This window comes from Centroberyx affinis, unplaced genomic scaffold (assembly GCF_046629955.1).
Source record: "Centroberyx affinis isolate AG114_WGS23_722 - 3 ecotype Tasmania unplaced genomic scaffold, CSIRO-AGI_Caff_v1 ptg002745l_1, whole genome shotgun sequence".
NCBI classification, from domain to species: Eukaryota; Metazoa; Chordata; class Actinopteri; order Beryciformes; family Berycidae; genus Centroberyx; species Centroberyx affinis.
The window spans coordinates 167,702-195,110 of NW_027280909.1; the positions used below are offsets into that span (position 1 = coordinate 167,702).

The window sequence follows — 27,409 nt, forward strand, 5'->3', positions numbered from 1 at the left end:
TCCGTCGTTTCCCCCCCCCCACATCTCCCCTGTCCAGCCGCTCCACTTCCACACCTTCCAGTTTCTAAAGCGAACTCTCGTCGAAGTATGAACGGCTTCTCCCAGGGAGTACGTTTGTGTTCCAAGTGGCTTAATCGTTCTCTGATAATAATCACCCTCTGCTGATGAGTAAACAGACAAATCCCACATTCATACCGAGTGCGTTGGGAGAAGCCCGCCAGATTAAAAGCACAGAATGCAGCGCAGGGCTAGTTCTCATTACGCTTTATTATGAAGGCAATTTAAAACAGGTTCATTTGATGCTGTTGTGAAATGAACAGATTCTCCTCTCCGATTCAGGCAACTCAGTGGAGTAGCCTTTCAAACCGCCTCCAAATATCTTTTCCCTACAGGGAAATCACTTGGTTGGAATGAATATATATGACGATTGATTGGGGGATGGCTGTTTATTCAAATCGCTCCAGTGTATTGTAGCGTAAACAGCGCTGCCAACAGAGTGTCAAACATCAAATTGAAAAGATTAGTTTTTTAACCCCTTGAGCCCAAAATCTGTATTTAATATTCTGCATTCTGTAACTATAGCCTCCTTGAAAAACATGACATGCAAGACGTGAAACCTTATATTAACTAAGAGAGGGCGCTTTCTATGGCCGATTGCCTTGGAATAGAAAATAATGGAGATTTACCAGAGGAAAATGAAACAATACAGACTGTACATTTAAGCTGTCTACATGACAGCACGTCATCAGAGTGTCAGTTCTGAAGGATGAGAAGGCCCGGGCCGTCCGCTGTAAGAAACACATTATTCCTTCAAAATGAATCAACCACAAGATTAGCATCACTAAAGGAAAATTAAATCACTGAACAACATCGGAGCCTTTCATCTAGAGGATTCAATGCCCTTGACATTAACATAAACATCAAACCCTCTGAGGAAAAAAAAGCTACTGTGTGTGTTTGTTATTTAGGGATCGCAGGGTCGGCTCTGTTCCGGAAAAGTATTCACAGAGGAGTCAATGCAGTTCACTCCTTGGAGGCTGGAAATATAAAGCAGTGATTCAAAGTCTTCTGGCAGGTGACAGGCGAGTGGTTTTGTGTCAAGGCCAATAATTGTCCCTTGGATGCCTAAATACTTCATTTTTGCTCCAGTCTGACAGCAAAAATAGGAGGAATAGTCCAATGCAACCTCATTGATTGATGACATCCTTTTCAGTCTTTTGTACGGAGCCTCATTGAGCATAAATACAAATACATAACTGACCTTACATGACCTTCACAACTGTCTTTAACCCTCACAAAACTGAATTTATTTTATATTCAAGTCACTTTCACCATATCCATTACACGCACTAATCTTTGCATGTTGAGCAATGGTAACAGAATGAGATCGGACAAATGAGGTAAATATTAATTTCCCCTGTGACAAATATTAGAATCCCAAATATCCCTCGCTGAACCATTAAAATGATTCTCATTCATGTCCTCCCCAGAGACCAACACAAATTATCATAACAAGCAGACAGATCAGCAACCCAAAAGCCATAAACATGAAATTTTCATTTCCAACCATGGCAACTTGATAACAAAAACTTGGACTGCTCTCCTTTGAACATGGTGCTTTTGTTTACTGTTAAACCCAAATTGATATTCAAAAAGATATGAATGAATTGGTTGCTATCGCTGTCCTGGATAACAATAGGGGAGCATGCCCGGCATTATGCACTTTGCTGATTGAAAAGACTGGGGTTTTCATATTTTCTTCTAAAATCAGACTCTCCGGACACCGCCTAAGAGAAAGGCTGGCGCCAAGAGAAGGACAGCATGATGGGAAGGGGGAGAGAGAGACAATAAGAGCTGGGAAAAGAGAGAGAGAGAAAGAAGGAATAGTGCATTTTTTTTTAATAAAACAGCACTGTGAAGTACCTGAGCGCTCCACACACAGACACATGCAGTCTCCTCTACAGCTAAACACACTCAGGTCTTCAGTGAATCAAGTGACTGCACCGCTAACAATGTCAATACAACTCCTAACAGTGGTGACGCCTTGGGTTTCCTTTTTTTTTTCCAGGGGCAGGTGTGTGTATGTGTGTGTGTGTGTGTGTGTGGGGGGGGGGGTTAGAGAATGACCCTCCACAACAAGTGGGGCAGAGGGTGGCGGCAAAGGGGGGCAGATTTGTCCTCTTTTCAACTGGCTGATGAACAGAAGTGGTCACTTCTCGGATGGGAGCGTTCACATGTTGGTGCTCATCCTCGACTGGCTGTTGGCGGAGTTGAGATCCCCTTGGCTGCCCTCCCTCGGGGGAGACTGGAAAGGAGAAGAGGGGGAAGAAAAAAAAAAAAGGTTAAAGGAACAGCGCACCCCCAAAAATGAAAATCCTGTCACTATCTACTAGGAATGGGACGATATATATATGTCGAAATTCAATATATCGCGATACAAAAATGTAAATGATACGTATCGTGGGGCAGAAAAATGAATCGCGATATTATTCAATTCCTTTCAATTCCTTTATTGAAACAGGTAAGTCCCATTGAGATCGAGATCTCGTTTTCAAGAGAGACCTGTGTACACAACAACAAGAAAACAAATCAAACAAAATTCACGACAAGTTATTTCCAGACAATCCACATGCAGACAAAATAAGAAAACGAAGAGAAACAAGAGCAATCCATACATAATGCATCATCCAGCAGCCTAAACGTCTCTATGGAAACAAGTCGGTCCAATTTGAGTGAGTCCTGAAGCCTATTCCATCTATTAGGAGCGTAAAAGCTGAAAGCGGTCTTTCCTGACTGTGTTCATACGTGGATTGTCCAAACTAATGTATGCCTGCGAACGTGTCTGATATCCTGTAGCACTGAAACTTAAAAACGAAGACAAATACAATGGGAGCTTGCCACATAAGGCTTTGTAAATAAACAAAAGGCAGTGTTGTTCTCTTCGAGTGCTAAGAGATGGCCATCCTACTTTCTCATAGAGAATACAGTGATGTGTTCTAAGCATGTCACCGGTTATAAATCTAAGAGCACTGTGGTAAACAGCATCAAGGGGTTTGAGTGTCAGGGCCCCAGCGTGCATATAGATCACATCTACATAATCAAGCACTGATAAAAATGTACAATCTGCATCCTACTACTCATTGTATATCAGCTCCATGTTATTCTGCTGTAGTAATCACAAATGAGACGGCTTGACCATCACAGTTTCACAAGCTCGCCATCCAAATTATATTATTGTCACTTTGTAATGACATTTTTAAATTGTTGTTTACATTCTAGCGAGCCAGCAACCACAGCGAGTTAGCAGTTCCATTTCAGCTTTCTCCCAAACAACTGAAGTGAATGGGGTCTGGTTGTTTCGAGATCCAAAAAGGGCATAAAATGACCATCATCATTCCTCTAAACAACTTGCCCAGCATAATCCAAGTGTTCTGTAGCCAAACGATTGCACTGCGAATCCAAAAGGCCTATATTTACCTCATTACATAATGTAGGTAGATGAGATGGTAACTTGGTGGTAACTCCTGTATACAACTCATCAAGCAATAGAGAGCCCAACCTCTTCTACTGGCTGGCCAGTTAGAGACAAGACCAGCTCATTTCCTTTCAGGTCAACCAACACAAGCATCAACATATTTAATTTGAAAATATTCCATGTACCATTGGCATAACTCGTGCTATAAAAACTGCTTTATCTGTATTTACTGATGCTCAATAGCTGCAGTGAGGCAGTTCCCAGTTCCCATCAGTTTTGCATAAACACAAAGGGCCGCATTTAAATCTCACGGATGGGAGATCGCAGTTGTGATGGAGATAGGAAATTAAACAAATGTACTACTCGTTTGTCTGACTCATACAGCCTTGTTAATCTGACAACTGAAACTGGGTGTGTGTGTGTGTCATGTGTGTAAATACGTCGTGTGCGTATGTGTGTGTGTGTGTGTGGGTGTGGGCTCGGAGAACGGACAGACTGGTCAGGGTAGTCGAAAATCGAAGCGAGAGTAGGAACAGAAGGAAGGGGGGAGGGAGATAAGACGACCACACCGCTAGGGAGGCCAGGGACCGCAAAGGACTGAAGAAATAAAAGACGAGATGAGTTCTTGGAGCTATGCCAAATACCACTGGGGGGGGGGGGGGGGGGGATAAATAATTAAAAAAAAATAAAGAACTAGAGTTTGTAGATAGATTAAATAAAAATCACATCACATAATTACAGTCTGATATAGCGATATCCCCAGAGTCCCTTGTGGGTCCATTTGAGGAGAACACCCTAGATTTATCTTGTAATGATCTGGCTTAGACTAATTAGACTTCTACTTATCAGAGTTGGTTAAAATAAAAAAACAATTAGCCCTGAGGTTATTATTTCCCCATTCTAAGTCATGAGATAAAGATGACATTAGGGTTCAATTTGAAAGGAAATGATGCCCAAAGACAGGCTCTAGGTGCTCTAATCCCTCCAGCGCTAATACCCAGGAGTCCCCAAACAGCAGCAAGAGCTTATGGGTTAAACAAGTGGCATGTGCACGTTTCAGAGACCCACATTCAATGATTTAAGACCTTTTTAAATCCAAAATAAAGACACAAATCTGCCAAAACCAGCCTATTTCTGAGTGAATATAGCTAATGAAAGTTCGGAAGCATTTACCTATACACAGGATTTGATGTTGCAATCCTTTATGCCACAATCCAAGATGAGCATTTATACAGAAGCCCAATTCAAAAGAATGATGTACTAACCTACAAATGTGACTATAGAGGATATCAGGCTGTGCTGTCATAAATATACAGGACCATCAGACAGGCAGCACCATTCACTGAGCGCCTCATCTAAATATTCACCAGTCACTAACCATGTCATCTAATTATTACATTCACTAACCATCTAATCTAAATGTTACAGGGTTGAGTGTGTGATTGCGGATGTGTCACTGAAACTATCGCTGGGTCACAGTATTCCTCGTTCATTTCTGAACTCGCTATTGATCAGTGAACAGGCTAATGGGACTGCGAGAGTCATTCCATCTGAAATCACACAGGGGTTTTACAAGCTTAGGTCTCAAACTGTCATACTGTTTTCAAAACCATCTTTATGTAGTTAAGTGGACTCCAAAATGGCCACTTGGCATTGGTGTATTTGAGGCAATAAAGGAATAAAAAATCAGATTTTTATTGTGGTAATTACACATAAGGGCACTCGGAGAGCGCAGACCTCCGCCAAGGTTCATGCTATTATTGCTTGTTTGTGAGTCGGATCCGGATCCGCTCCAAAATGTAATGGGTTCTTCCTTGGCCCATGCTACACCCATCCACGGTGTTTCATGAAAATCGGGCCAGTAGTTTTTCCGTAATCCTGCTAACAGAAAAACAAACAGACAAACAAACAAACTAGAAGGGCACTCGGAGAGCGCGGACCTCCGCCAAGGCCAATAGTCCAGTCTGCTATGATATGCAAATTTCGTGAGTCGGATCCGCTCCAAAATTTAGTTTAGTTAGTTTCTTCCTTGGCCCATGCTACACCCTTCCACAAAGTTTCATGAAAATCGGCCCAGTAGTTTTTCCGTAATCCTAGTTTTTCCGTTGTCCTACAGATAAACAAACGGCACCGAAAACATAACCTCCTTGGTGGAGGTAAAAATACAAAATAATTGTTCTATCATAACTCAAATTTTAATGCATATTTTGATGCAATATGCATGTTGGACACCAGGTCCATTGCACTTTATAGGTGTTTCCACAGACCTAATTAAGTACTGTCCACACAAGTCCAAGTGTGTTTCGTAAATCAGATAAGATGCATATTCTACTACTACCCTGTTCTGGATTAATCTAAGAGTGGAAAAGCACCACAAAGAAACAATTACATTGTGAAAAAAGAAGACCTCTAATAACTGGATTGAAGACATTTTAATACTTTAGCGAGGCACTTAAAGTGGCAATCTGCAAGATCCTCAGTGGTTCAGTGTTTTTAGTCTCCATCTTTGGCACTAAGCGCTCTTTGCTGCGGTGTTTCTGCTTCCCACTTCCCAGAGATCACCTGTCAATCAAACACTGTGGGCGGAGCTTGGATTTTCTATTGATGCAGTTTGAGTTTCTCTTTTCTTTGTCTGTTCAGCCATGGTGACTATCATTGCTCATGCTAACTACCCAGTTCTTCTTCTGTTTATTCCAAACAAACCAGAAACCACATCACTTCATGTGAGCCAAAGGAAAGGGCTACCAGACACCGGGTGTTTAACAGCTTTCATTAACTTGGCTATAGGTTGAATTACTATTGTGTTGTATCAATCAGCAAAACAGACATTTATTTATATTTATATGAAAAGTGACTGTTCAATGGCCGGGAACTGTGGTTGTAATGGTCAGCTCCCAGTGTGTGGAGGTGTATGAAAGTGTGTGTGCAGTCAATTTTCAGCGACTAAAACCTACACGGCGCAGAGGTTTTGGTACCTTGACGTGGATCTGGTTGCGCAGCACGGCGGCCCGGAGGATCATGGCTTTGGCTCGTCTCTGGAACTCCTTTCCCATGTGGAGCGACTTCTCGAACGTGGTGCTCCTCTGGTCTACGTCCCTCGCGTACAGAATCTGCGGAGGAACAAACCCGGTTTACCTACTGTAGGCGGACAAGGCAGACAAGCAGGCTCAGGACTGGAAGATTGCTGGTTCAAAATCCCGGACTGGCTGGGAAAATCTATCTGCGTGGGGTAATAAATCTCCAGGTGATCCTCCATGTTTATAGGGCGTCTTTCCACTCTGAGTCAGAACTTTTTTCAACTTGGCACATCCGAGGCGCACTTCCAAAAACGTGAGGCGCCCAGTGTGGAAAAATGCAAGGTGCCCAGCAGTGAAAAGCAGCAAAACGCTTCACTCAAATTGAAAAGAACTAGAAAAAATCCACTGCTAAAAACATGTCCTATGTTATCGGGACCTTAGACCGCACTGGGCAGCTCCCAGTGTGAATGTGTGGAACTGTATGAATGTAAAGTAGGGCATCGCTTTAAAAAATACATAAAAAGCATGGAGCTCGGACAACTTGCCCTGGATAAATAAAAGTGAAAAAAGAAAAAAAGAGAAGAGGACTGAATAGAAGGGATGATTATTACAATTTGCTGGTGGAGCACAAAACCATGACAATACACATCGTGGAGCTGCAAAACGGTTTCTGAAATTAAGTGCACCCCATTTCCTTGATTGATGCCAGAAAGTGCTTCAGAATGGCCGACCGTCCAAAATGCACCATCTTTGTTTTCGTTTATAAAGACTGAACGTCGGAGGGTGAAATTGCCGTCCAAGCCTATAATTAGCCAGGTTTTACTCGACTGGCTCAAGAGGTCACTTTCCCCAGTAAGCCCGGCTTGATCAGGGTATATGCAGGAATCCTGAAGTTAAATTCAATACCTTTTAAGACCTTTTTTTAAGACCTTTTCAATATATTTTAAGACCTCAACGCCACTTCGAGCTGTAACCGCTTACATCAGCGACACCTTTAACTTACATTTACTATACAATGATTTTGAGATTGCAAAACTAAAACAGTCTTAGTTTGCGATAACTTCTATGGACCGCTGTATCAATACAACAGAATCCAGATAGGCCGGGAGGGAGCAAAGCTCAAGAGAATAAATTGAGTGACTAACCCAAAGGCTAGGTTTATTAAAAGTAATAACAGTAACACGCTCACACACACACACAACACGGTCATTAACAAAAATCTCTGTGGTCTTTGCATGCTTTGCTCTCTTTCCCATTCACTTTCCATAATACTTTCCACTTAGGGACAGCCTACACAGAAGAATCCCAAATTGGCCCGGTGCACAAGAGAGCGTCTCTTAACTTCCTTATGCATTACTGTTTCCGGTTGTAGTTTGTTGTAGTAGTTGTGAGGAGCAAAACAAATAAATTCACGCAAACTATTAGCACACAAACTCTTTGGACAAATAGGCTATAGCTACAAAACTGAATACCTCATAAAATGGCGATTAAGACTTTTTAATACTTTTTAAGGGCCTTAATTTTCACTAAATTGAACTGATTTATTACCTTTTAATACTTTTTAAGACCCCGCGGACACCCTGTTGAACGTGTGCGGCGGAGGAGAGAACGCCCTGCCGAGACAAAGACAACAGTGACGGTGTCGCCGGTGACACAGAGGAACTTTACGCGCTTGGCAAGTACACCGTGTTCGACACCTCCGACGTGATTCAGGCTGCCGACAAAGGAAAGTTCCAGTCATTGTCCCCCGCCCCCCCCCCCGGTCTGTCGGCAAATTAGCCACGGCGAATACCACATGACTCTTTAAGTGCTCCTTTCCGCGGCTCGGCTTCCAGGCGGCGGGCCGGAGAGAGAGATCACAGAAAATACATTAGCATATTAAACACGCAGAGGATGTGAGGCCGCATTCGGTCACCGGCGGCTCGTCGAGCTCGCTGGAGCCTCACTTAGTGGCTCAGAAAACTCCGTGTAAGAGACATGACAAGTGCATGCACATTCTTTTGTATTATCATAATTGGCTATTTCGGGAAGAAAATGTGTTGTTTTGTGCAAATCACGGAATCTGTTGTAATAACCTTGAAATATGTGACAGTCGCAGCTCTAAAAGCAGATGTCCACTTTGAGAATACAGTGAATGGACAAAACATTAGGGACGCATGAAATCCACTGATGACGTGAATCCAGGTAAAAGCCATTATTGATTTCCCTTATTAAATATAGAACAATCAGAAAGGAGGAGATGTAGATGAAGAGAAGCAGATGAGTTAGAGAAGGATTTTTAAGCTTGGAGACAAAAAAGGGCACAATATCAGGAAGATGTTACTTAATATTTTAGGTTTACATTTTTATCACTCCACTAAATGCTTTTCAATGAAATGTACATAGACAAACGTCTAAATAAGATGCAAATATGCCAATAAAACCCTTGTTAGAATACAGTGGAAATCTTAATAAGATTCTAAAGAGAAATTGCTAAAAACACGTTTTGCACATTTTCTGCCTTAATAATGATTCAAATGTTGTGACTATATCAAAGCCTTAACCCTGTAACCTGTCTCAAAACAAACTGTGACCTTAATGTGTCATCCCACCCGTGGTTTATTACTACTGCAATGATGACATGTATGTGTGTGTGTGTGTGTGTGTGTGACTGTGCGAGTGAGTGTATCCACTATCTTGCTGCGTTGAGTCAATGTGTGGTGCCGATCGGGGCTCCAGCTGTGTGTGGGTGTGTAGGTATGAATGTGTGCGCTACCTCGCTGCGAGGGTTGATTAAGTTAAGCCTCCGGTGCGCTCTGTGTGTGTGTGTGTGTGTGTGTGTGTGTGTGTGTGTGCATTACCTTGCTGTGTGAGTCGATGCGTGCGTTGATGAGGCCTTCTAGTATGAGCTGTGTGAGCTCGTCCTCCAGCGCCGCCACTGTGGTGTTGAAGGCCTGGGCCATCTTAGTCATGTCTGCTGACACGTACGGGCTGAAATACTGCAAACACACACACACACACACACACACACACACACACACACACACACACACACACACACACACACACACACACACACCACTGACACTTTACTACACATAGAACAGTAATTCTGATGGCTAGGGATGGACGATATATCAAAATTCAATATATAGAGATACAAAAATGTGACAATACGTATCGTGGGGCAGAAAAATGAATCATGATATTAGCTAATCACAAATGAGACGCTTGACCATCACAATTTCACAAGCTCTCCATCCAAATTATAATATTTGCACTTTATAATGACTTTGTTATTCTACATTCTAGCAGCCAATACCATCGCTAGAAAGATTTGTGGCTCAGAAATAAACATAATTCTGCACAGTCAGACTTTGTTGTCGTCGAATCGTGAACTCCATATCATAATAATAATAATGAGAATAATAAACTTCATTTGTATAGCACCTTTCATACAAGAAATGCAGCTCAAAAGTGCTTTACAACAAAGAAATCACATGCATGAAAATAGACATAGAATGAGCATAACATAAGATGGAAAATAAAACCCACTGAATAATAATAAAAATAAAGTTAAGAAATAGAGTACATAATGTATCGAATCATATTGTGACATAAGCGTATCTTCCCATCCCCGACTGTTGGCTTTAAGACGCAGCTTGTAAAGATCTAGGGCGTTCAGGTGGCTCTAAAATGTTATATAAAGAAGAATCAATAAATAAAGCTTCTCTTTGAAAAGCCCTTCATCGTAGAACACTAGGTTGGACACTAGAGAGAAAAAAAAAAAAAAAAAAACTCAGCACGAGGCTCTTAAAATCTCTCTCCCACAGGGTTGTGACTGATTGGAGTTGGAAGCTCCACGGTTTCCAGATTGTCTGGCTGGAAGATAATCAGTAGGTAGCGAGCAACAATGTGGGACGCAAAATGACAAACAAGTCAACAAAATCAAGTCAACTGCAGACTGTACTTTCAGAGAAATGTACTGACCAGGGGAACTCCAATCGATTTCCATGCTTCCTTGTTCCCCTATCGATGCGATTTCAATTCATGAACAGTAGCTCCGTCTGGTACGTGTAAAAACGGGTTGAGAAGTTGATCCCTGACATTCAAAAGCTTCCCGGTTCTATATCAGTTCCTCAATTAAAAAAAACATAACTGTTTCAAAAACCCATTCATAGCAGCGACTCTGACAGCTTGGTGGAAATCCAACCAAATCACTGGACACCCCACATCTTCAAATAAATGTACCCCAATCTGGCACAAACCTGACTTTCAGATCAAAAATAAACCACTATCATTCAATTCATGGAAAAAAAAGTAGGAATTACACATCTGGAACACTTATTTGAACATGGCTCACTCATACCCTACGAAACACTAAAACAGAAATATGATATCGGTGGTAACAGCTTCTTACAATACTCACAACTGAAACACTGTTTAAAAGGGAAAATCAGCACATCAAACAACACTCTGCAAACACCCCCATTGTTCAATCAACTCAAATTTATAGCCACTCAGAAAAAAACCCTTTTCAAAAATGTACAAACTTTTAATAAAAACAGACAATAATCTCCCACGACCGGTCCAAGATTGGGAAAAAGACCTAGCTGTTACCATCGATATCAACTCCTGGATCTGCAACAACATCTTCTCAATGTCCCATAACTCCAAACTGCAGAATACAGAATACAGAATTCTACACAGAGTTCACCTCACCCAATCTAAACTACACAAAATGGGACTCACAGACGACGACACCTGCATACTGGTCGCTCTAACAATCGCCAAGAAGACAATCCTCCTAAAGTGGAAAGACAGAAATAACCTCTCAACATCCCAGTGGTACCTTCTACTATCTGACTATATCACAACAGAAAGACAAATAGCATGAAAAAAACAATCAAATAGACTCATTTCACATATGCTGGACCCCATTTATCAACATCACTTATGCATGTAACACAAACCAATATACACACATACACACACGGACACATCCTCGCCTAGATAACAATCTCCCCCTACTGCCGGTGACACCAGTGCCCCCCCCCCTATACATACTTGAACTGTGGATTAGAGAGCCCTCAAGCCCTGCCAGGACCCCCCCCCATACTACAATAGCGGACATTTCTAAATATCAATTACAAACCATTTATGTATTCATTTATTTATTTACTTTTCATTCTTCTCTTATTGTTGCCTATTTGTTGTTCATTCTTCAATACATGTATTATTATTATTATTACTGTTATTATTATTATTATTTTATTTCATTATTTTTTTTCTTTTCTCTGCTCTCCCATACACACACAATCATACACATAAACACGCGTTCTAACATGGATCTTCCCTAAAACACTAATTTTGGACTGCAGTGGCTGCATGATGTCACTGTCATCATAATTGGTATGTCTTTTTCATCTGTTTGTTTTGTTTCATTTTGTTTTATATGTGTACCATGTCAAGTGTTATATGTCAGCCTGTGGTTGTTTGTTCATTGTCTGCCCTTGTTATCCCTGTTTCAATCATTGTTGTATCTGAAAAGTCACTGCTGTTTTGTTTTTGCACCAATAAAAAAAAACAAACAAAAAAAAACAAAAGCTTCCCGGTTCTCTACAGGTTTTATTTGACAGACTACAGGAATAAACGTCTCGAACACGATGCTTGGAGAACAGTTGCATCCATCGTTGGGGTCGATGGTCAATCTCTGAACCCATCGTCTATCGATCTGACGACGATGGGAGTAGAATGGAGTTGGAGTTGAGTATAATGCACAAACATCAATACTTTTTGTAGGCGTTTTAGGTCCAGACGCCATTTCAGATAATCTCTATAAACAGATATCTGCATATGAGACGTCGTCTCTCAACTCCGACTCCATTCTCGCGTCTCAAGTTGCTAATCGGACTGTAAACAATGACCGGCGCATGGAAGAGGAAGTCTTGACCCGGATGTCCGCTGGCTGCACCGGAAACCCCCAAATATTGGCTGCCGCCCCCAGAGTCTAATCGTCGTCAGACCGATAGACGATGGGTTCTGAGATTGATCATCGACCCCAACGATGGATGCAACTGTTCTCCAAGCATTCCCGTAGAGCGATAGACAATGGGTTCCGAGATTGGTCGATGATAAGCTCTGATTTCATTTAATTGCGTTTTTCTGTTTATTTTTGAGTACTGCTTACCTCATTAGCTATGTGAACTCCTCAAAACAATGTGATTAAAGCCAATACCAATAAAGCATGACTTTGTAGCTGGACCAGACCACATAGTCAGCCAGCATAGAGCCACCCATCGACCAAGCTGATCGCAGTACCAATGATTACACCATAATATTGAACAGAGAGTATTTCTTCTTCAAGTAAATGTCAGTCAAGTTAAATTAAGGAAAGGTCAAAAGGGGCATCTGGCCCCTGGAGACCTTCGGATTGAATAACAGCCTCAGAATGGCTCTTTAAGGCACCGATACATCACCTCCCCGTTCGGTCCAGCTCATCAGCGCGCTCGACCTCAGCGCTCTACGTCGTTTCGGATGCCATCTCGTCTCTAATATCATCTATTGATCTGCCGGGGAGGAGCGTCTACAGCGCCGCTAACGACTCCGGTATTGATTGAGTTTAACATCAGCTCAGGTAAAGAGAGACAGTGTATCAACCCCAACAGTGTGACAGCGGTGGGACTGAAAGCTCGAGTTTGATCCAAAACAAGTTAATGACGCCGCATCTGTGTTTGTTTACTATGATTCGCCTCTGGCTGTGTTAATTCTACATACAGGACATCAGGGTTCCGCTAATAAGGGTTTTTGAAGGCTGATACCGATATCTTGGGATTGAATCTGACAGTAGTCAATACCTTTAAATTTGAACATTTTCATGCCAAAACTTTTTAAGTATTCCGTGTTTTCCCCAGAATTGTAGTCATACATGTGTCTGAAACAGCGTTTAGACCATCATGGGACAGTAAAACTCTCCACTGAAACCCAGGACAAACATCATGCATACTGGAAGGCTGGAATCTAATCAAAATGTCTCATTAGAATCAGTTCAGGTTAAAGGCTTCCCATAGACAACCAGTGTGGTGTTGATTCAATTCTGCACTAAATATGGAAGCAATCAAACTGCATCATATCCATCACATCAGAGGCACAGCCAGCCTTGTTTCTTTCAATCAAAACATAAACTGTGATTGTGTGTGTGCGTGTGTGTGTCTTACCTGTATGAGGGCTCTATTTCTGATCTGGGTGTAAAGGGTCCGTACATGAGGAGCCAGGTACATGTCTAGCAACAGGTTATCCTAAGGAGGGGAACAGGAAGGGGGGGGGCAATGGGATATGAAATTATATATCTACTTAATTTCTCTTATTTTTTTCCACTGGCAGTATTTTCATATCACACAATTTTTCATTCATTTGCCTTCGCTGCACTTTGGCTTACTGCAGTTATTTTGCACACCATCATAATACCGGAATTCATATTTTGTTACACTTCTCATTCATACATTACATTTTTAATATGTTCTTGCTGTGTGTGAAATTGTTGTGTTATGTTTAATACCCCCCATTTGCGCTATTGTTATTAATATTCTATTTAATTACCGTCTTGCTGCGGTGATGACCCAATTTCCCCGCAGGGAGCATCTTTTAAAGTTTCATCTATTCTTTTCTGAAATCACTGTTTTCTAGTCTGGCTCAAATGTCTCTAAAGCTGTATGTGAAATCTCGGTGCCTGTTGCAACGTGTAATATTGCTGGAATCCTCCTAATAATTCATGTAATGATTTGCGAATGTAAGCCTTACCTTGATTTCGTCCAGCATTTTGAGGCAAGAGGCGTACTTCGACTCGTAGAACTTGAAGATGATGTCGCGGACCTGCGGCTCCAGCTCCAGGAACAATTTGAAGGAGCTGGGAGAGGAGGTTTGAAGAGGGAATGTAGTCAGTATGGTGGGGAAATAGTGAGAGAGCAACTACATATACACACACACACACACACACACACACACACACACCGACCTGCTGGAGATGACGTTTCTTTGGAGCTCCTGTCTGTCAAAGGTGGCGAGGGCGCACATGCCGCCGTAAACAGCTACGTTACTGGGAGACAAGAGCTGCGAGGAAACACATCCATCAAACAACATGGACTACAGAACAAACAAAACACTGCCACTATAAAAAGCCACTATAAAAAATTCAATCAATCCAAAATTTCTCCTTCTGGGAACTGCAAAAAAGAAATGGTATGTGGGGAAAGAAAGTAGAAAAAATATGTCACTGTTTTCCTGTTACAAGCGTTTATTGTCCACATAAAGGAGATTCAGATTGTGACAGAGCGTTTATTAAAGCACAAAATTTGTGTCAATTCTATACTCCATTCATTGCTCCATTGGATAGTGACAGTATACAGTGATGACTCTGCCACCCAGTGGTTCTGCTGCACGTTCTCAATGAACTTGCAAGCATGCGAGGACAGCAGTGTCTCTTCTATTATGTTCTATTACCTTCAAATGTTTTAAACGGCTGGTATTTCCACTCAAGTATTATTTTTAAACCGTCTCCTGCTGGCGGACTGCAGCCTGTGGCTATTAATTTCATAACCGCAAAACGGTCAGAGGTTGGCAACGAGAGGTAAATGACTCCGCTCGGTACGTTCTTGTCTTGTCACATGCATCTGAATCACCTCCCGTCTGATTATTTGACCTTTTAAAATGTACATTTCCAGCCGCGGCGCATCCCAAAAACTTCTGCCACGTTTTTTTTTTTTTTTTTTTTTTTTTGAGAAGACCAATTTATTATGTAAGAGCCGCGCCGCTTTATCTGACACCGGAGGACAAACCTGAGTGGATGGAAGGGTTGGAACGATTCCGGAATATTCTCGGCTTTGAAAAGTTAAACGGCCTTGCACCGCGTCGGAGTAAAGGTTAGAGAGTGTGTGTGTGTGTGTGTGTGTGTGTGTGCGCGTCCGTCTATATATATCCGCATTCGATAACATCAAACCTCGAGCCTTGAGCTGAACGCCTGGCAATCAGCGATTTAGATTCCGGTGCATTCGAGGTTGCCGAGCTGTGAAAGCTTTTTTGTCGAGCGGACCTTCGGATTCCCCTGGATTCACTCTACCCCACCTCACCTTAAACCTAATGGAGTTTAGTTGCAGTGTTCAATTGGAGCCGTTAGCAGGGGTCAAACCGCAGTCTGCACTCAAAACAAAAGTGGGTTCCTTTGACTGCAGGACCCAGCCTCTGTGGAACTGCTACGGCGCACTTATATGTACAGTAGTGACACCGAATAACAGTGTTCATCTCAAAATGACTCTTATGTGAACAGCCGAAGATAGATTCAATAATTTGTATGATCCTTGTTTATTTAGAGGCTCTGACAGCACTGTCTTGTTTCTCTGAGGCTCATTCAGGCTGACTGAAGAGAGCCTCTGCTGCTGCACTAAGACAGGGAAAAGTGAGGTAGTATGTCACATGGCCAAAGCCAAACAATGGAGGGGTTTCAATGGAGAGTTTTAGTGTCCCATGATGGTCTAAATGCTGTTTCTCCACGCTTTACAACAATAAAATTCTGATAGAAACAATGAATTCTTTCTTTTTTTTTGGCATGAAAATGGTCAAATTTGAAGATACCAAATATTGGCAGAACATTTTGACTATTGGCACCTTCAATACAGACATATTGGCATCGGCTTTCAAAAATCCATTGTTGCTGTCGGGTAAAAAAGTTTGTAAATCTTTGGAGATTTTCATGTTTCAAACTTAAATTAAATGACTCAATGCTCCTCTATGCGTTGAGAACGTTCTACAACCCTTGGGCTCGTTAATCCCTGAAAAATACACGGTCAAGCTAAAAACAAGGCTTGGTCCCTGGAAGGTTGACAGTTTGGAGATAAAAGGTTTTCACCCGACAACAGTGCCGCATTGGTTGAACCTACCTACCTACAATACAAATTAGCAAATAATTAGTATGTTAGCTATGGAGGCAGTTATATGTGTGCAGCATTTGAGTCCAAGACAAATTTCCCCATGGGGACAATAAAGTATATTGTATTGTATTGTATTGTATTGTATTGTATTGTATTGTATAGCTATGAAAGCATCATTTGGCTGCTTAATTTGCATGTAGCTGCGAATTGCAATAACCAATCAAATGGTTTCTTTAAATATTATTCTGCTGCTCACGTCGAAGTTTAGAGGAAATGTCAGCCAGTCGCTCCTGAGGGTCCCGACGCTTAAGAACAGCTGCACCCTCATAAACCCATATAGCCACTAGGCAGTGAACTAATCAAAATGTGTTTAGATATAAGCTTTTTTTCCCCACTTTCTGAATACTTAGGCCTAAGCAAACACTATGCAACAAAATAAACAACTATCCAACATACTATTCTAACGCCTCAGATTGTACCGCTGGTTTCAAAGCGAAGGCATGCAGGTTCAAGGCTGATATTTCCCTTTAGGTGCTGTGAACTGTGGTCCTGCAGTGAGGAGGACCATCTGTAACACCACCTCTGGAGGAGAGAGCCCCAGCCGAGGGACCGGCATGCTGACCTTCTTTAAAATTCAAAGACGTTGATGTGAATAGACCGCTTCTATGAAGATAATGAAGATGATTATGTTGATGGTGAGATTCTGTGGTGAGACAGTTGGGACTAGGCAAGGCTAAACTAGGCAAACTTTGCATGTCGGCGGCTTTCATATCAATTTCAACAAATTTGTTTACGCTTTGATAGAAAAGCGTGCATTGCATAGAACCTAGACTAAAAATCCCAAATATTTAATAGCACAACAAAATGGGCAAAAAGTCAAGGGGTCTGAATACTTTCACAAGGCACTGTGAAAATTCTGTCTAGTTCTGCTTTAAATTTGACTATTTTATACATAGAAAATAACACAGGCATTCATTTTTTCCGCCACAATTTTCTCCTTGGCAGGGTAGAAATACTTCTGATACTGCATTTAGACCATGGGACACTAAATCTCTCCATTGAATCCCTAATGCTAAGAATATGAATAAGCATTCTCATGCATACTCAATAATTAAATAAATACGCCAAATGGTCATTGTTTTTGCTTGAATACTAAGATCATTAGTAAAATTAAGATTATTATTAATTAATTAAATTTGATGTATTAGAATAAATAAAATACCCCCAAAAAAGGACCCCCCACCTCTGTGATAATGAACTGTATATATCGCGATATTTTGGCGGAAAGCATGGAGATATTAAATTTTGGATATCGCCCATTACTCCATTGTTTCAGGTATGAGGAGACACAGGCTGAATTGTCTTGAATTCTTACTCTTCCTCGTCCTCACTAGCTGAAGGCTGTGGGAGGGGGAGAAGCTAAGGGGGAAGAGAAAGCAAAGAACGTCTTTCTGACAGTGTTGCTGCAGCCAGGCTCTCACCTCAGGGAAGTCACAGTGGTCAAAGGAGGCCAGCAGGAAGCACTTTGCAGCTTGTTTGTATTTCCTAGAGGCCAGCTCCGCTAGGCCTGCAAGGACAGGGGGAAAATAGAAACACAATTCATTCATTCAACCCTTTAATCAAGACAAACAGGGAGACATCAAAGGGTTTTTTTTTTTTTTCAATGAACAGTGTGAGGCTCCATGTTTGTCACCGGAGCACAAAAGACTGTCAGAGCTGTTGATTGGTGAGCGAGTGAAAACAAAACACACAACTGTTATTTATGAACTATTTTTAGTCTTCATTTTCAGTGTGATATCTGCTCCACCATATTGGAGCTTTCATTTAACTTTTTTGTTCCTGAGGCTTAATTCATGTTTGTATTCAACTTTTTGGTGCATATTTTACCTTTTGAGTTATGGAACTTTAACAAACAAGATGCACAATTTGAGCCTCTTGTTTATTATATACTAATGTCCCACCATAATCACTATGATATATTAAACATAATCAGTTATGCTAATAAGGTTATTAATTAGGATAATTAATACATTAATTAGCAAATATTTCAATGTCAACATACAACAGACCTCTGTTATCTGAAAGCATTAAGGAGTTCTAGTAGTTTCAAAAAAAAAATTTTTCCTCATTAATATGAAAATTTATGCAGCAAATGATCTATAATCAGATCATCTACTCCAGTGGTTCTCAACCTTTTTCATATCCCTAATTTAGTCCACATTAGGGCCACGGACCCCCATTTGATGAGATTTTGTCTCTCGGACCCAAATCTGAGAATATTTTTATTGTTAGATATGATTTTGTCCAGAATTCCATGACTATCTGTGGAGTAGGTACAGAGATTTCAGTGAAACTATGTAAAATGGTCATTCTTCTACATTCTTTAATCGTGTTAACTTATTGTAAATGAAGTAATAGTAACAATTCATCAGTTTGCTGGGGACCCCCTGGAACCCCCTCAAGGACCCCTGGTGGTCCCCGGACCCCACGTTGAGAACCACTGATCTACTCTGTCGAGGGTAGCTGTGGTGTAAGCATGAAGTTTCTATCATGTGTTGGTAACACACAGATGCCACCATGACAACATAATGTCCCACATACCATGTACCATGATGGCGGGACATAAGAAGAATGGGGGGTATATGGAGGCTTTTTCAAATTCTATGTTACAAATTCAAATTTTATTATATCACTAGCTGAGGGATAAAAAATGATTTATCATCCCCCAGTTACAATTATGTGTCCCATGTTCTAGAACTTTTAGCAGTCCAACCAAAAGCTTCCACTGTATTTTTAACTGTAATCTTTATACTAGAAACACCATTCAAACTGCAAAACACATACTGTGGTAAACCAAAAAATCAATATTCCAGCACACACCAGGATACTAGGAATTACACTATTTTATTAACAGATTACATTAAAAACAAAGAGGAGCGAACTATGCTTTTCGCATGTTGCTTCATCAGATTGGCTCTGTGCCTAGTACCTACCTACTGTGGTAAGTTAATTAAAAACCATGAGGGTTTACGATGCCACATTTTTGTCACTCAACTACACAGGGAAACATTCAAATTGCCAACTGCCTAGTATGCTCAGCTGACCAAAATCGCAGTTGCTCAGTTGTGCAAATGTTCCCCACAGAGTTCAAAGTATTTCATTACATTTCTAGCTCATTTCCATTCACAACCACTCAATATGGTAAACTGATCAAAGGTAGTGATGATTGAAAACCCTATACGTATGTTGATTGCCTAGGAAAGTCATCAGTTTGCTTGAAATGTCATTCCAGTTGTCCAGAGATCAATCAGAGGACAATTCAGATCCTATTTGATGCCTTTGGTGTAAATTAGTATGCAGATTTCATGGAGTGCTACACATAATGTAGAGATTTGAGCACATAAACAAAGGTGCACACAAATGATGGGCATCATGCTACCATTTTCACTCTCTGAGCTACTAATGCAGTGTTGCCTTAGGCGTACACACTGAAGTGATTGCTACTCTAAATGCCTCATACTGTCTGGATTGCTATCTCAGATATCAAATACATAACAGTTCCTTTCAGTCCGCCAACACATTTCCATCCAGAAAAAAAACATACTTTTACTAGTGTGACTAAAGGCCTTGTAATGAATTCCCTCTCACCAAACCATTACAGGTTTACGGGCTTTGTTCAGCTTGTCATTCATATTGTTCGTGTTTGGCCATTTAAAGAGATAATAGCCATCTGGAAATTACCTGCAGCACATTTTAATTTGGTGAGAACAGCTTGGCTCTGGCAATCCCTCTCTCCTCGTTGCTGAAAAACCAACGGCACATCAAACAAACGGTGTAAGCAAAATTAGGCACGTTTCATCTTTAAAAAAAAATATGTTCAGGGACAGATTAGTATGCGCTTCAGGACTAAATAGATTAATACGGGACTTCAACAAAAATTCAGATTCAGATTCACGAGAGATGGCCAACGTACCTCTGCTATTTCTGGAGTCGACTCTGCTTTGCTGACATAACTTAGGACATGGGACCAGTTCTGGAGGTAAACACTAACCTAATCAACAGGAACACACACACACACACACACACACACACAGTGAGAGTCAAAGGGAAACAAATCTCCATCAAGACTGCCCTCTAGTGTATGCTATCAACGACAATTACATTTAAGGTCGGTGCAGGCAGGAAATGTTGGCCTATAAGCTCTCTGGGCTATTCTGAAGACTCGACATTAACACCCAGCCTATACAGTATGTTTCCATTACAAAGTGACGGGTGTCTTGCCTTGATGACGTTAAGACACATGTTGATGACGTGCTTGGCGCTGGTGCAGTAGTCTCTGGCCCGCGAGTAGCACTTGAGGGCGTTGCTGAGGTCACCGCAGTCCAGGTAGTGGTCGCCCAGGTCGTCGTGACCCCGCCTGAGAGGAAAAAACACCCAATGACAGACTTGCATGTGGAGTTGCGAAGCTCTCCTTCCCAATACTTGAACATATATACCAGAATATATCCCAGGTACTGTCTGCCACTGTAAAGCCTGCAGCAAGAAACTTCAGTGTTTTCAATACAAATCTGAGCTTTGACTTTGAGCTTCTTTCAACTGAGGAATATTGCCAAAAATGAAGCCGTTTTTATCCTTCAGTGATCTGGAAAAAAAAAAAAAAACACTGTGGATCGACTTGCCTGAGGAGCTTTGGCTGGCTAAATCAGTAAATCATCTTTTAAAGCGCTGTCTTTCATACGCTTGCTTTTGTATAATAATCTATTATTGTCTTTGACCTTGTTTTTGTGTTTCTCGCCTCGCTATCGCAGTTTTTGCCTCGCTTTTGTTGTCAATTTTATCTGTTCTTTGTGGGTTTTGCTCCTTTGAAAAGTGATTTGAAAGTGTGTTTTGAAAAGCGCTACATGAATAAAGATGATGATTATTATTATTATAAGAATGAGAATAGCTACTCGTGTACTGAATTAGAGTTTTCTCTGTGGCTCAACCTCATGGAGTATAATACCTAATTTTTCCCCCAGGAGGGATGACTGATTAAAGCAACTGTACGCCACACACACACACACACACACACACAAAAACACACCTGATGCTCTCTTTGATGGAGTTGCCTTTGTAGTTCTTGAGGTCGGTGTCCAGTTTCTCCAGTTTGAGCAGGGCCTTTTTCCTGGTCGACTCGGCCCAGGCCTTGTCCAGGGGAGGGGGGTCGGCGGCCCCCGCCTCCGCCGCGGCCTCCGGGGCCCCCTGGACCTCTCTGGACACGGGAACATAAACACAGAAGGGCACGGTTTTAGTTTGGTTTAGTTTTCATTTGAAGCAGCGGAGCCACAGTGCAGCAGAAGCGCTTTTATCTGTACAAAATAGGCTTGGGTCGATATTTGATAATACTGAATATCGCGATATTTCATGAATATCGCGATATTTTCTGTGATATTTTGTCGGGACAGCATCATGATATTACATTTTGGACATTGCCCAAGCCTAATACAAAACTATACATTGACACAAAACTGTATTTTGTTAATTATGGGTATTTCTCTGAATTTACTCACACACTGTATGACAACCAAAGAATAACATAAGATTGAACTTGTGTTTCAATAAGCAAGATTTTTACTGCCCCATAGAAAATGACCATAATATATCTGCACATTATAGCATTTATTAAGCAATGTTCAAAACATGTGCATTATTGTCTATTCACAGTATCACTATCATTATCAGAAAATGCATGTATTATCAGAACAAATGAAAAAATACTGAGATTGCTGAAGTGAAAAAGTGACTTTAATACATGAGCCAAAACCCTGATGATTGTGGACATCAAGACATGTCTGTCTCGTTTTTGTCAATGGATCATTTATTTTTGGCACATGTATTAAAGTCACTTTTTCAAAAATATTGTCTTTTTTCTTCTTTCATCTACCCCTGTGTTGGTTGTCACATGGTGTATTTTCCTTCTGTTTTAATACCCACACACTCATAGAAAAAATGTTCAGCCCTTTATACATCTGGATATTTGTTTGATTATGTGTACTGGTATACAAGTAAAATCAATTACTACAATAACTAAATGCAAATGAACAATTAAATACAAATATATTTCAACAGCAACTTACATGAAATTTGGGGGTCTGTGCACTTCCAGATTTGCTATTTTTAATTTATGAAATTATAGATAGAGTATTATGGATCAGTATTTCAATGTATTTCAACAATTTAATATACTAAAAATTACAGGGTTCTTATTAATTTCCATTTCAAAATTCCATACGTTTCCAGCCTTAATGTTCTAAGACTAAACATATCAGTTTTCATATATTGAATGCCAAAAGTATTTATTTAAGAAAAGGTTCTTAGAGAAAATATCTGCTATAAAACCTATCTAAGACTAATCAATAGCACCAAGCACCAAGTTGCTCAATAGGACAGAATTAATTGCAGCATCATGTTTCAATTTAACAACTACACTGGGGATAGAAATTTTAGCATAGGGCTGCTTTCTGCCTGCCAATCCCAGGCAGTGATAATTTCATTATCAAAATAATTACCCATACTTGCCCACACCATCAAGACCTGCGTAGGAACCCTGTAATTTGTAATTAGCCAACTCCAGCGCAGTTAGCTGGGATTAACAAGGTTTGACTAAGAAAACTGATTCATGCTGAAGCAACCAGGTACTAAACATTAGTTTAAACAAGCAAATAGTAAACATGTTGTCCCCCACCAGTGATGTAGTTCCACCCTTGGGTCAGTCAGTGATTGCTGAGTGTACTTGAAATATGAGTGAAATTGTATAAGCATTTTGGTATGGGACAATGAAAGGACAGATTGACCATATATTTCTGTTGCCTACTCTCCTCAGAATTAGGCTTACAAGTTATATCTTGAAATGTAGTAACTGTAATTGTCCTGTTTTTACTCAATACAGTACAAAATATAAGAACTACAATACGCAATAAATACAATCCGTACATTACACAATGTACACTACAATACAATTTATAATACAATATACAATATAACATACAACACCAGGAGTGTGAGTGTTATGAATAATGTAAATGCTAAATGATAAGTGATATATGGTATTGCACAGTAGGTAAGTGGTAATATGATATAAGTAGTCAACACTGAGGCACAGTGGTAGTGCAGTGATGATGCAATAACAGAACAACAGTCCAACAACTGGACAATAACTACAGTGTCTTGTGGTTAGAGGTTTGCCCAGAAATTCTCCATTGACTCTCACTTCAACACATCAACCCAGTCTGATGTCTCCAAGTGTGTAGCGTGTGTAGACTATTATGTTACCTATGATAACTTTAACTGGATTGCTTTACCACTGAGTCCCCATTCATTGTCCCCCACATTGTATGATAACTTTAACTGTATGACCTGCTTTACCACTGAGTCCCCATTCATTGTCCCCCACATTGTATGATAACTTTAACTGTATGACCTGTTTTACCACTGAGTACCCATTCACTGTCCCCCACATTGTATGATAACTTTAACTGTATGACCTGCTTTACCACTGAGTCCCCATTCACTGTCCCCCACATTGTATGATAACTTTAACTGTATGAGCTGCTTTACCACTGAGTCCCCATTCATTGTCAATGCCGCCCCCTAGCGGCACAAAGTCAACGTTACAGTGTGACTAACTAACGAACGAACTAACTAACGGACGAACTAACGGACGGAGACCGATCCATAGTCCCCCCTTTGGTGGGGGACAATTAGACTTCACTCATTTTTTCAAACAGAATAACTAAATGGCTGGCATAACATGATAAAGAGCCGTGTGCTGCTCTCCTCGTACCGTGTGGCCTCGGTGAGTTTGCAGTGGATCTCCTCGTACATGTCGACGTTGAAAGTCCTCTGAACGAAGGTCAGCGCCATCTTGAGGGCCTCGGCCCTGAGCTGTGGACAGTGCTCTGCGATGAACTGGAGCCTCTCGATACGCATCAGGCCACTGTAGCTCGACGCATACTGCTCCAGGTCCTACACACACACACATATTTGTATTACTATACTTGTCAGGACTTAACCCCTTAACCCTGACCTTTACATGCCCAACCTTAACCCTTACCTTAACCTAAACCTATACAAGAGTAACTAAACCCCAAACCCAAATCTGTGTAAAGCCTGACACATATTGGTAAAAAGCATGCTACTGAACTTGCCATCTGCTATTGGTTGATCTTTAGTGCCAGGTGATGTCACCACCTCATGCTTTTTACCAATAGATGTCATACTTTACAGTTTAGTTGTTTAGTTACACTTTAATTCTAATCGTAAACTAACCTTAACCCTTAGCCTAAACTAAATCGAATCCTAATCTTATCCCCTTAATCCAAGTCCTAATCCTAAACTAGCTGTCATAGAGGTGTTAAGTGGCAAAATGTCCTCACTTTGGAGGATTTTCCTCATCTTTCTATCTTTGGGAGGACATCTGGTCCTCATAAGTATGGAAATACAAGAATGCACACACAAAAAAGGTCTCAATTTAACAGCAATGCCAACATTTGTATATCGACTCCATAGGGAACCAAGTACAGTGGGAAATACAGCAGAGCAGGATGGGTCCGGTTCATACCAGCGTTGGATTCTCCACCACGTAGCTGACATCTGGGGAGTTCTGCTGGTCCTCCTGTGGGTCGGCATCGATCTGCATGGGTTCGACTGCCCCCTATGAAACAGATCACAACACTATTGTATTGGAAGTATGTGCCACAACATTAACAATGTGAACCTGGAGCCCATAATTGTATTCAAATAGCCTAAGTGCTGCTTGGTGGATTGGATGTAGGGTCTGCCAAAATGAGTGCGGACCACAAGTTGACCTATGTGATATGTATGTTCAATGCCTCAGTTATACACAGTCTCTGGTCTAAGGTGCATGTTTTCAATCTTTGTCTGTACACTCTCTCTGACTGTGAGCCAATTAAATCAAATGGCTCTGTAACAAACAGGCTCCTGATTGGCTGCCTGTTACGCTGCTCAAAGCAATAGTGTCTCTGCTGTCTGAATGGTTAACTGGTCGAACGTCAGTTGAAACTTAATGTTATTACCATGTGGCGACACAGAAACAGGGTCCAAGACAAAACATTTTTTAAATTTTTTTTATAAGTGAGTGAGCAAGTTTTAAATGAAAAATCTAAATCTGCTCCTCTTTTTATTGACTGCTACAAGTAGGGCTGGGCGATAATTCAATATTATCGTTTATCGTCTCATGGAATCATATCGTGATGATATGAAGATATTTTAATATCGTGACACTAGGGCTGGGCGATACGGACCAAAAATCATATCTCGGTATTTTTAGGCTGAATAGCGATACACGATATATATCTTGGTATTTTCTACGAAGTGGGCTAAATGTTCAGTTGTAAGTAGAGCTGATTAGGGATTAAAGCTGGGTGATATGGACAAAATCAAATATCACAATATTTTTGACCAAATACCTCGATATCGATATTGCGACAATATCGTAGGGATGACTATTGGTGCTTTCACAAAATATTTACACGATGAGATTTTTGTTAAATAATCATCAGTAATGTGGATATAATGACTAAGTGGGTAAAGGCAAATAATAGAACAGCTAGAACAGTCTGGTAAGTTCAGAAAATGACATCACTTCACTGAAATGCAGCCTTTAAAACCAGGAAAAGACACTTATGCCATATCACGATATTACAATATCCAAAATCTAAGACGATATCTAGTCTCATATCACAATATCGATATAATATCGATATATTGCCCAGCCCTACGTGACACACATTTCTGCTGTCTAAATTGATGATGACAAGCAAATTTTACTTAAAAACTCTCATAATATGAGGTATGGTAGGAATATTATTTGATAATTTCAGTTTTGTTTGACATCACACCTAACATTACCATTCGGTTCAATGAGAGGAACATTCATTTGACACATACAAATATGAAAAATGATAATTATATAGACAAAAAGATGAATAACAAACATGTTATGACTACACAGAAGGAATGAGTACAAAGAGAAGAAACTGATAGATACAAAAGGGGTTTTCCCCATGAATTCAGATTTGTGAATGATTTTTTCCCCCTCGAATAAACATAAACAAATGTACTATATATTGAGGAATTGGCCAAAAGTCGGCAGAGTAACAGATAATGTCAAAATGTTAAATATCAATATGTGTCCCCATTTTGTCATTCAGAAATCCCATTTAACGCTAGCATCGAAGTTACCACCAGCATCACCTACCAGTCGAGCTAGCTGGATAACAGCAGCATGGGGGTTATTATCGGTAACAATAAATATACGTTTTAAACTGTTATATGCTTGAGCACGTGACAGTTCTGTACATTCCTAATTAGAATAGAGAAGTGTATTATTAAGCTGTCACCGATATTCAGAGTTAAATCACGTTACTGCACGAGCTAACATGGAACTTACTACTAGCTGGGTTGTCAAACTGAGCGGGCAGCACGAGCTCGACTCGAGTCTTAAAACACACACCTGTTCTATAAGCATGCTAATTTCCCTTACGCTACATGCTACACCTTATAAACCTGGCGAATATGTAAATATGTTAACCAAATCTTACTTGGAAGTTGAATACTTGAACAGGCAAAGGCATCTTCATCTGTTTCCAAAGCGCCGCAGCAGCAACAACAGTGGGTTTAGTTTCACTTCCGGGGCAGAGTTGCCTACGTAATGGCGTGCAGTTGTGATGCCTTCACGTGCTGTCGGAAAATCAGGTTTTCGTCCTGAAAGAACGCAGCGGAACACTACGCGGTCTGCTCTTAACAAAGTCAGTTAAGCATGTTTAAAATGATTCATTTAATCTACCCAGTTAACTGGGTGATGGCAAGATTTAAAACAATGCTAATGAAACGTGTGTTTATGTGTTTTTCCATATCGAAAACAAAAACATTATTCACCGGTTCTCATTAGGACTTTGAATATTTCACTTTTAGATCTACTGGTACAATTCATTTTGACAGTAAAGACAATTTTA

The 27,409-nt window shown here is 40.7% G+C and overlaps 1 protein-coding gene across 5 annotated transcripts; it reads right to left on the bottom strand.

Annotated features, from left to right (window-relative positions):
* Window positions 1-258: 258 nt before the first annotated feature.
* LOC139657695 (COP9 signalosome complex subunit 1) lies at window positions 259-27,044 on the bottom strand. Of its 5 annotated transcripts, none has more exons than XM_071535613.1 (14): window positions 26,996-27,044; window positions 24,994-25,086; window positions 24,217-24,398; window positions 21,478-21,645; window positions 20,676-20,811; window positions 20,368-20,445; window positions 20,136-20,196; window positions 17,876-17,961; window positions 14,486-14,580; window positions 14,272-14,377; window positions 13,689-13,769; window positions 9,333-9,470; window positions 6,451-6,585; window positions 259-2,305 (listed from the first exon to the last, which is right to left on the bottom strand). In XM_071535613.1, the coding sequence occupies exons 1-14, from the start codon at window positions 27,032-27,034 to the stop codon at window positions 2,231-2,233; spliced, it is 1,473 nt and encodes a 490-aa protein (XP_071391714.1). In that variant the 5' UTR covers window positions 27,035-27,044; the 3' UTR covers window positions 259-2,230. The 5 variants fall into 5 exon arrangements, with proteins under 5 accessions (XP_071391714.1, XP_071391712.1, XP_071391716.1 ...); XM_071535611.1 differs by having other exon boundaries at window positions 24,196-24,398; XM_071535615.1 differs by lacking the exon at window positions 13,689-13,769.
* Between the last annotated feature and the right edge of the window lie 365 nt (window positions 27,045-27,409).

What these genes read in the sequence shown, in the direction of transcription:
- LOC139657695 (XM_071535611.1), bottom strand. Translation starts at nt 27,034, where the DNA reads ATGAAGATGCCTTTGCCTGTTCAAGTATTCAACTTCCAA. An exon ending in TTCAAGTATTCAACTTCCAA is followed by an intron (nt 25,087 to 26,995) that starts GTAAGATTTGGT and finishes TCTGTTTCATAG; the next exon opens with GGGGCAGTCGAACCCATGCA. An exon ending in TGTGTCTTAACGTCATCAAG is followed by an intron (nt 20,446 to 20,675) that starts GCAAGACACCCG and finishes CCTGTTGATTAG; the next exon opens with GTTAGTGTTTACCTCCAGAA.